Source organism: Sinocyclocheilus anshuiensis, unplaced genomic scaffold (assembly GCF_001515605.1).
Source record: "Sinocyclocheilus anshuiensis isolate Anshui unplaced genomic scaffold, SAMN03320099.WGS_v1.1 scaffold1530, whole genome shotgun sequence".
Classification (NCBI taxonomy): Eukaryota; Metazoa; Chordata; class Actinopteri; order Cypriniformes; family Cyprinidae; genus Sinocyclocheilus; species Sinocyclocheilus anshuiensis.
The window spans coordinates 793,748-804,809 of record NW_015542493.1 but is presented as its reverse complement, the minus strand read 5'-3'; the positions used below and the strand labels follow the sequence as shown (position 1 = coordinate 804,809).

The 11,062-nt window shown below is 36.3% G+C and overlaps 1 protein-coding gene across 5 annotated transcripts in view; it reads left to right on the top strand.

Annotated features, from left to right (window-relative positions):
- Positions 1-11,062, top strand: part of LOC107694112 (FERM, RhoGEF and pleckstrin domain-containing protein 2-like) — a 64,035-nt gene that overhangs the window by 23,115 nt on the left and 29,858 nt on the right. For all 5 annotated transcript variants that reach the window (XM_016493710.1, XM_016493707.1, XM_016493708.1 and 2 more), the window contains exons 3-7: positions 3,948-4,052; positions 5,979-6,021; positions 6,111-6,189; positions 6,270-6,367; positions 9,568-9,682. In XM_016493710.1, the coding sequence (XP_016349196.1) occupies positions 3,948-4,052; positions 5,979-6,021; positions 6,111-6,189; positions 6,270-6,367; positions 9,568-9,682 (440 nt within the window). The remainder of the gene's footprint in view (positions 1-3,947; positions 4,053-5,978; positions 6,022-6,110; positions 6,190-6,269; positions 6,368-9,567; positions 9,683-11,062) is intronic.

Sequence of the window (11,062 nt, the reverse complement as noted above, 5' to 3'; positions counted from 1 at the left end):
TGTAGAAAACGAAGCGTTTGAGAGAGGCGGGGCATAGAGGACCTACAATAATGTACAGTATTTGAAAAATAATGTGTTTTTTGAACATTAACGCATGTCAATATATTCTGTTACACCAAATACACAAAATAATGATCTTTAAAAAAGCATCATATGACCCCTTTAAGCAAGTCACAATTTGAATCATTGAGTCAGTGAGTTCATTTAGTTAAGGATTTGATTCAAATCACTGAACTTGTTATTCTTTTGAACAGATATGATTTCCTTTGCTGAGGGCCTGTGGCACTGAAGATTCAGCAGCCACGACATAGGAAACACTGTAATCCATTCTTGTAACTGCCATGCATTTACTTGGTTAATGATTTACAATGTTTTTTATCACTTGGTGTCAAGGTGTGGCTAGAATCGTTGCAACGCAGCAAAAGCTGCTACTTGCTTAGAGTGTGAGAAAGAAATGCCTCCTACTGAGATCTCAACATGCCCAAACACAGTCAGCACTCAAATGCATGATCACATACATTCTGTTCACAGACAGACTAAATGAAAAAGCTTACACACTACTGTTAGTTTGGATTCAGCAGTTGCCAATATAGTCTGACAAGCTGGCATGGTGAGTACCAGAAAGATTCCCCAGACTGTGAACATCTGCTGCTCAGTAATCCCAGCCACTGTTGACCCATAAACCTGCCCAATTGACAGAATAACTGTAACAGGGAAACTCCTACATGCTGGATAGCGTCTATGTGCTTGGAGGGTTCAGCAGGCACTGCTCTCTCTATGGAAACTATGCTCCAGATGGTATTTCTTTGTTGCAGTCAACGCCACAGAGTTGATCCACATCTTAGTTTTGTTATGCTGTACTTCTAATGGACTTTTAGTTTAGGGTGCTTGGGAAAGCTGTAGAAAAAAATGTAATCCAATTAATGCTGAAGTATATGAACTGAGAGTCTGTAGAACTTACTCCCAAGCATAAGACACACCTCACACGTGAGAACATCGAAGATGCGTTCCTGACTTTTTTTTTTTTTTTGAGGAAACCATGAAATTTTTTTCAGGATTTTTTGTTAAATAAAAGGTTCAAAAGAACAGCATTTATTTGAAATTGAAATCTTTTATAACAATATCCACATTTACATGGGCAATTTTTGTTTCAATTGGAAATAAATAATTCCTACTGATGAATCATAGGTGTTTACATGAATGCTAAATAAAGTGTGCATTTATGAGTAGGGATGGGTACCGAAACTCGGTATTTAATCGGTCTCGGGGCTAAATTATGAAAGACCGGAGTATTGATAAGCTCTGACGTTAACGGTTCTGCTATCGGTACTGGAGAAATTAAGAAAACACACATACATTTATTATTGCTATATATACATTATCTTGCAAATTCTATCTCACCAGAGTCGCCAGCTGTTTTTCAAACATTTGTCTGATGCATTTTTGCTAGTCGCAATTCAGAAGCGAGATCGCGCCCACGCAACATGAAAGGCCTGTTTAATTATGATAGAAGAGGGAACTAAACATTCAAACGTCTGCTTACACTTTAGGCCTGTGGCTGTTTTATTAAGCTAATTTAATTTTTTTATATATATATATTTATATATATATAAAACAAAAAGTACCGATAAGAATACCGTTAAAGTACCGGATCGATACGCAGTGGACTTTTAAATCGATTGTAATCAGACTGCAGCTTCATGTAAACACACATATTGTAAATGTATTTACTGTCACGTTTGATCAATTTAATGCATCCTGGCTAAATAAAAGTAATAACTTCTTTCTTTCACAAAAAGAATTAGTAGTAGTATATCTGTTTTTGTATACCCCCCTCCCCCCTTTTAGAAGAAATCATACTTTACCAGAGATGTTCTTAGGGAATTAAGAATATACAGCACAACCAGTGTAGCCTGATTTCCAAAATGAATGACATTTATGGGCCTGTTCTTTTAAAGAATAGCTTAAAAAGGTGAATTACCAGTTTTGAACTGCCCTGTATAATTTACAGCATTAGAGGACAATTTATAAATGACATTATAACTGAAATATCCCCAAATGAAATTAAAAATGTATTCCACATCTGAATCAAGTTGAGGGCTTATGAATCAGAATCAAATCTGGTCATCTGTATTGATAACCAGCCCTAATGTATTTCGTATCAGCATTAAAACAACAATGGCATCATAAATTTTGCTTCTTCACATCAAAATAACCATTAAAGACTCTTGTAAATGAAAGGCAATTCGTCCATTCACAGCTGCTCTGTTGAGCATTATGATTTCTTTATGAATTTCTCTATGAGTGGTCCGTCTCCTCCTTGTACTGATTGTGTTGTACATGTTGATGCGGGTTTTGGCAGAGTCTAGAGGAAGCCATTTGGAAGGTGCTTACCTGCCCTGCTTGGCCTGGAGAGCACATTCTTTACTTAAGAAACTGTATTAAAGGCAGAAAGAATCAATCAAGTTTAGAACGTACCAAAGAAATGAAGGGTAACAATCTGGCTGGCCCAATTCAACTCAGGCTGTTTTTATGGTCTTTAAAAATACATTTCACATTACAAACAGCTGTCTGCTGTATAATTTTCCCAGAAAGTCACAGGCTCGAATAGCAAAACCTAAGCACAGTGTGTTCTGGGTACATAGTAATTAGTCTTTCATTTTGTAATGACAAACCCCTGAGTCGTTTTTTTTTTTTTTTTTCAGGGAAAACCCTTTTCTCTTTAAGCAGGTTTAACTGCCTATGTGCCCTGAAATGTCCTTAGATGTTCTCCTAGCCTTTCACAGTTATATGTTTACAACAGACAGTCCAGCTGATCTCAGAAATTGACTGTGTTGTGGCCTTGTGTCTGGTTTTGGCCCAGCTGCTTACTGTGGAGAATTACTCAGATAGCCCACAGATATTTCCTGCTGACACCCATTAGCCTCAAATATCCAGCGACTTCATAGCAGACACAGCTGCTTTTCCACAGAAATATTTAAGTATTTTACCCCTCACAACCCCATAATCTTCAAAAAGAAAAAAAAAGAACAGAAAAGAAATATGAAGAAATGTAGACCACGTTATATAAAATAAACTACAACTCTGAACTTAGATTAGGTTAGACTTTCACTCAATTATTTGATTGAATTGCAGTTATAATCAATATTAAAGGTATAGTTCTGCCAAAAATAAAAATCCTGTCATCATTTACTCGCCCTTAAACTGTTTCAACCCTGTTTATGTCTTCTGTTGAACACAAAAGATATTTCGAGAAAAACAAAAAGAAAAGAAAGAAAGAAAAATGTTGATGGCCCCATTGGCTTTCATTGTTTTTTTTTTTTCCATACTATGGAGATCAGTGGGGACCATCAACTGTTTGGTAACCCATATTCTTCAAAATGTCTTTTTGTGTTCAACTGAAAAAAGAAACTCATACAGGTTTGGAATAACCTATGGGTGAGTAAATGATTTTCATTTTTGGATGCACTATCCCTTTAAGAATCACATATTAAGAAAGTGTTAGGGGTTATTTTATGCAGTTCATGTATCTTTTCTGAAATGTATTACTAATGCATACAATTCTGACATTCATCACAACAATAATAATCAATATTATATTACCATAATATTCTAATTATGTTGGATTGGTTCCAAAAAAAAATTAAAAAATAAAAATCAGTGTGAACGGAAAGTGCAGAGAAATATTCATTTATGTGTTTGCTTATTTATTGAAATTTAAGATAATATAATATTTAGAATATTACTCTTCATGGCATCTTGATCTTGTGCAATATGTAGCATTAAAGAGAAAAGGACAATTAAATCATTAATTGTAATTATTTGTTAATCAGCCAAATTGTCATGATTGTGACAAAAATAAAATAGAAATATTAATTTATTTTTTATTTTATTTTTTTTAATAAATGTCATAATTGAATGTCTTGTTTTTCCTCTCTCTGTTGTAGTCAAAAGCGGATGGGCAAACTTTTTACTCTGAAGTGCTCAGACGGATCAATCTCATTGAGAGCGATTACTTTGGTCTGGAGTTTCAGAACCTGCAGATGAAATGGGTAAGTGGCCACTTGACAAACAGTCCCCCTGCTCACACAAAGACGGGATTGTGAACGGCCCGCTCCTCTGAAAACCCAGCTAAGCTCTTAAAAGATGAGGAGATGTATTATGTTGTTTGTGCTGCTTCTCTCTGGGCCCCAGAGGTTTACTGTTCCCTTTAAACCTGCCTGATACGGGCACACAAACTTAAAGAACACATCATTATATTTTAGAACATACCTACAAATAAACGTGTTTAAAAGGATATATTTATGCAGAGTTACTATAGTAATTAGTATACACACAAATTAGAGATTTTACAGTTGATTAAAGACAAGATTTGATGTATTTAAAGGATTATGTGATCCAGGCTAAAGTAGAAGCAAAACGTTTCTTAAAGGTGAAGTATGTAATTTTTTTTTTTCAATCTTAAATGACTTACCCTTGCTTAATAGTCAGAGAAAATAAGTAATCCATCGGTAAATTGATTGCAACACTGACTCTCACTGAATATTGTGAGTTATAAATGGAACTCTCCTTTTGTTTGACCAATGAAAGGAATGTTCAGTAAAACATTTACTGAAACATTTTTATTTTTTATTTGGTGTCACAGGGGACAGAGATTTCACAATTCACCTTTAAGTCCGTAACAAAGTCATTATAATCTTAATTTTGCTGAATTATGTGCTTTACATTATCTGTGAGCTATTTTAATAATCTTGTCCTTTTTTATAATAAATAGGCTTAAAGGGATAGTTCAGAAATGAAAAATTTTCTTCTTGTTCCAAACCTGTATTTCTTTCTTCTGTAGAACACAAAAGAAAATGTTGTGAAGAACATTTAACCAAACCAAACATTTTCAGTTCCCATTGACTTCTATTGCATAGACAAAAATACAAAGGAAATCAAAGGGAACTGAAACAGTTTGGTTACCAACATTCTTCAAAATACCTTCTTTTGTGTCCAGCAGAAGTAGGAAATAAAGGTTTATAATGACATGAAGGTGAGCAGATGATGACAACATTTTCCTTTTTGAGTGGATTATCCCTATCCCTTCAAAAGTGTTTTGTAATGTTTTTGTTACAGCCTTGTTGTTGTTTTTTGGTTTGCTTTTTGTTTTGGATTTGATTTTTGGTTTGTTTTTTGTTTTTGTTTTTTGTTTTTTGATTTGGCTTTTGTTTTTTTATTGAATTTTTTTAAATTATAACTGGGAAAAATACTGAGGCTGCTGACAAAGGGCTGTTGTGCTGTATAAACCCGCTAGCATGGCATTTTAGTTATCGCCATAATGCATCTTTTTCATCTTGGTTTCTTTATCATTGGTGAAATTATTATTTTTTTTTTTTACTTTTTCATAAGTAATTTTGAGATGAGCACTGGAGACAGTCTGTTGGCCATCTGTTTTTGAGTGTGCCAAGCCAGGTTTTTTGGAGAGAGTTGAATCAGGTGTGGAATGTGTGTGTGTATGGGGTTGTTGTGATGATTCTGTAAAAGATGAGAGGTCAGCGGAGTAGAAGGAGCTGGAGGTGGAGTGAGAAAAGGTACATTCTTGCCACAATCAGCTCCAGATGTGCTTGGAGGAGCAGGGCGTCTACAAACTCTGCAGACACACACAATTAAAACAGATCATCACATCTATACACGACCCCAAAACAGGCAAGCACAGAGGTTTGAATTAAAAATGTGCATATCCCGGAGCATTTGAATAATAGCTGATAATAGCTTTCCAAAAATTCCTGAAATATGTTTTTGGTGTGGTCAGCATCTCAAGATCTTATCTGTGGCCTCTGTGACCAAGATGTTCTTTAGTTTTAGTGCTTTCTTGAAAGACCAGAAACAGATGTAGTTTGAAAGTGTGAGAGATTATTTGTATTTATTGCTTAGACTTTATAAGGTGGTTAAAAGCTGAAATGCCAGTCTTACTCTGCACTGTTTCATTTCAACAGGTTTGGCTGGAGCCCACCAAGCTCATAGTGAAACAAGTGAGACGTAAGTACACTTAATGTTTTGTGTTGTGTTTAGAGATCAGAGGATCTTGGGGTTTTTGAAACTTGTGTGTTTATACTTACTATTCACAGGGCCGATGAACACACTCTTTCGGCTGTCAGTGAAGTTCTTTCCTCCAGATCCTGGTCAGCTTCAGGAGGAGTTTACTAGGTAGGATGTTGAGAGTCATCATCCATGTTTTATATTCTGATTAGCTGAACGATGCTTGTAACTATGTACTTTTTCTCCAGGTACTTGTTTTCTCTGCAAATCAAGAGGGATCTAATAGAGGGCCGACTGAACTGTACAGAAAACACTGCCGCCCTGCTGGCCTCTCATTTGGTTCAATGTATGTATAATATGAGTCAGTTGATGTACCTGAAGTCCTGACTCCTGTCCGCCATAATGTTTTAAAGGGGTCATATGATGCGATTTCAAGTTTTCCTTTCTCTTTGGAGTGTTACAAGCTGATTGTGCATAGATAAGAACCCTGAAGTTGCAAAGACTAAAGTCTCAAAACCAAAGAGATATTCTTTATCAAAGTTAAGACTCTGCCACGCCCCCCTAAAACGCCTCGTTCTAACACGCCCCCACATATCTACCTCACTATGTGGAAATATTTGCATAATGTTCTGTTACACCAAATACACCAAATAATGATCTTTAAAAAAGCATCATATGACCCCTTTAAATCTTTGTTACACTGATTCTGCTGTCTCTCTGCTTTGTAATGTTTTTGATCATTGACATGATTATTTTTCCTGCCTCTATTAATCTATTCAAAAATGCATTAAAGGGGTCCTATTATGCTCTTTTACAAAGTCTTGATTTTGTTTTGGGGGTGTACTAGAACAGGCTGTCATACTAGGTTGTTCGAAAAACACATTATTTTTCACATATTTTACATTATTACAACACCTCTCTCCCCAGTCTGGCATGAACAGCTCGAATAGTTCCTGTATCAAATGAAGGCCCGCCTTCTGAAATATGAAATGTGCTGTGATTGGTTAGCTGGGCCAGTGTGTGTTGTGATTGGCAGCACTCGGCGCCTAGTCGGGAAATGTCATGCCCCTTACCATAGCCGCCTGCGAGCTTTGGTGTAAATATTGCGTCAAAATCAATTCAATTTGAGTGCGATTTGAACTCGAATGATTGTAAACACTCTAAGTTCGTCTAGTTAAATAAAATATCTCCTTTTGAATTGGACTTTGAGCTTTGTAACTTTGCAGATCTTTTTTATGCTCAAACAGCAACATTACAGACTAACTAAAGTTTGAAAAGTGGAAAAGCATAATAGCACCCCTTTAAAGAGGTCATGAATTGCCTTTTTATTAGTTTTTTTACTGTTCTCTGAGATCCACTTATAATGGATTGTAGACTCGGAAGTAAACGCCCACTGCTATGATTGGCTAACAGTTGTGCATGTCTGACAGCCTGCATCCTTCACAGATGGACGCTGCTTTGATTTTAGGTTAAAACGATCTGAAATAACAGACAAAGCAATAGTGACCACGTAACAAAAACAGTTGCTCACAGTTGTGTATTGCAACATTACTGTCGGATCGAATATAGTAGGCACAGCATCATCTTTTAGTTTCAGTCTTTCTGAAAATCCTGCATCGAATTGTGCCTTGTTTGTAAACGAATCCACGGTAAAATGAAGAAAGGACCTAGTTCTTACTGACGTGGTCTGAAACTTCATCCACTCTTTCCTAACGTTGGGATCAGAAGGAAGACGAAGAAAGATTGTGTTTTTCCACAGATTGACACTGTACAGGGTGTTGTTGTCTTCGGAGCAATCTTTATCGTTTGGTTTCTGCGTAGACCTGCGTTTGCCTCTCTTGTTATTTACACTACATGGGCGGGGCTAAATAGGCAGCGATGTAGAAGCAGGCGTTGATCATCTTCTGTGGAGACGGAGTTTAGCCACACTATTACGTCATAGAGTGGCACATTCCACAACCTGTCGTTTTTGCAGATTGGCTTCAACATTTGTTTTTTAAAGCTGCAGTCCATAAGTTTTGCTTCTTTGTCGCCATCTCTGTTTGAAAACCTACATTTGCAGTTATTTGCGCAATTATCTTCATTACCTGGGTTGTGCACCGGCACAGCTCTAGCGCGGATGAATCTAATGTTTAGAGGAGTATGTGTGGCTGTCAGTCACCGCACCAGTGTGGATACTGTACTTAGGAATCACATATTCTAACCTACGTCTTGGAATATATGACCCAAATAAGAATTTTCACCGTATATTGTCATCTGAACAAGTAACAAGTCTGCCACGTTTGTTCTGACCAACTGAGTAAAAAGCATTACAATAAATTGCGCTACCAATGGTGATTAAATCTAACGATCGGTTAGCTCATATCACATCAAACCGTGCAAATTATTATTGTTATACTTTGTTCTATAATTGTTAATGTTAACAAAATCAGCATTGCGTGACTATGAGTATAGTGTGTATTAGCGTGTAGATTTTAATTTCTGTACAGTCTAATCTCTAATTGTCATACCATTCAAATTTCATATTAAGAAATTCCTTTAACCCAAAAAGCAAATTAGTCTTCCTTCAAACTGGTTGTCTTAAAATACAATTTGTGTGTAATCCCAGGCTATCTGTAATCAGATGCACATTTAAAACTGGAATAGTATTTAATTTCAGTCACTTGTGTTTCATAAACACCTAATCCTTTCTGGATTACAATCCGCCATCAAAATGATAAATTGAATTATTCCAGCTGCTGTGAAAAAAGTCTATAAATGATCCGGGGCCACCTGCAGGTTCCTCACATGTGATATAGCCTACTATAGCCGGGACAACTTCTTTGTTTACCGACGTGACTTAATGACGCAGTGGCCACTCAAATTAGAAAACATTATTATAAGTTTAACGTTGTGAATCGGGCTAAAGTCAGGCGATAATTTTGAACACTGGCTGGTTATGTACTTGCTCAAATATTGATTTCAGATCATTTTTAACCAAAAAAACGTAGGGACTGCAGCTTTAAACTGAGAAAGTTCTGAGTTCTGAAACTTACAGAATGTTTTTATAGTACAATGACGTCTTATTTGTCAAAAGATCGAGGGAATTTTGATTCTCTGTTCATGACCCCTTTAAAATTGAAATTCAGTGGCTTGAATATGTATGTGTTTTATGAGATAAAAATATCATAAAACAGTATTGTAGAGATGGCTCTTGCATCTTTCTTACTGTGTGTCAAGGTCAGTAAGTCTCTTGAAATATCAGGTAATTGGACATTTGTATAGGTTAAGGTAGTAAAATATCTTATGGTGCAGCCCCCAAAAATAACATATTTATACTACTGTTTATACAGTGTTTTTGAAGGAAGTTTCTTATGCTCGCTTAGGCTACAATATTTGATCAGTAATAACTATAATATTGAGAAATATTTGTACCAAAAAAGTTTTTTAATACCATATGAAACCAGCATAAACAGTCTATTTCTAAGAACTTGTGTTTTTCCTTTTCTTTTTCTTGGACACTCTTATTTGTCTTTGACCCTTTACCTTTCTCTTTCCCCCACACAGCTGAGATCGGTGACTACGATGACATAGCAGACAGGGAGTTTCTGAAGATTAATAAATTGCTGCCATATCAGGAACGTGTGCAAGAAAAGATCATGGAGATCCACCGCAGACACATGTAAGACATTTATTGTTTTGGCCTGATGGTCTATGCTTCTGCATTGTTCTCTTTAATTTATCTCGGCCTGTCAGGCTTTGCATTTGTAAATTTCACTGCGCTGACCACCGGGAATCAGTACAGGGAATTTATGGCACAAAAGTAGGTTTATCTTTTTCATGTCCAGTTTAGTTGGAAGCATTTGCGTGGTATGAGAGGCCTTTTTTCCCTAGCTGAACATCTAACTGAACTTTAAATACAGACTCCCCTGGTAATCTTGAATGACAGTCTGTTTCCATTTGGTGCTGAGTTTATTTGGTGAGAAGAGATCTGATAGTGTGTAAGTGATTGTTGTGTGTGGCAGTTTATTGGATTTAGAGGCAGTTAAAGGTGGACTGCAGTTTCTCTCTCTGCTTGAACTTTGGAAAGATGTTGTTTTAAGAGCTTGCAGACACTATTATATGATAATATGGGACAGATGATCCTTCTTCAAGCTCTGAATGGATCATCCTTCCAGATAAATAAATAATGATGTAAAGTTAAATGTTTTAGCAGCATCTTCATTATGAGTGATGCATTTGTTGCTCGTGCTATTCCCTTATTAAACGTTAGACGTAACTTGTTCCACACCGTTTGTGGTACAGACGTGAAAGATACTTAAAAACTTGTGCTATGACATTGGAGTTTTAGAATTGAATTTTTGGCCTGCAGAAGACAAATCGAGCTTAAAAAAATAAAATTTACATTGAACAAGATCTCTGTGCCATATCTAGGATTAAGAATATCACTGGAGTAACAAAATGTTAAAAATAATGTTTTATGATACCAACGTTGTCAGTTTTTGTAAAATCTCAAGTGTGTCAGCCCTGTGTTTTTGGCTCTTTGTAACGGTGCATTTAATCTGAGGCTTTGGCTGTGAGAGAAGTATTGCAGGTGGGCCGTGTCAGTGGCTATGAGGCTGTGATTGTAATCCAGTGGCTCAAGGCTCTTTATTAGCCATACGGCCACAAGGGAAGGGGAGGGGCTTAAGCAGATTGAACAGCTTAAAGGATGAGCAAAATTAGAGTGCGCTGATGATCTGGAACTGCTCTTAACATTTGCCCACGATTAGCCAGAACGCTGCTCAACATTACTGGAATATGTTTACCCAGCCCCCACACATTATGTAGAAACTACTTGAAATTATTAGAACCTATATCCTACATAAAGTGTTGTATGTACAGGTGCATCTCAATAAATTAGAATGTCGTGGAAAAGTACATTTATTTCAGTAATTCAACTCCAATTGTGAAACTCATGTATTAAATAAATTCAATGCACACAGACTGAAGTAGTTTAAGTCTTTGGTTCTTTTAATTGTGATGATTTTGGCTCACATTTAACAAAAACCCACCAATTCAC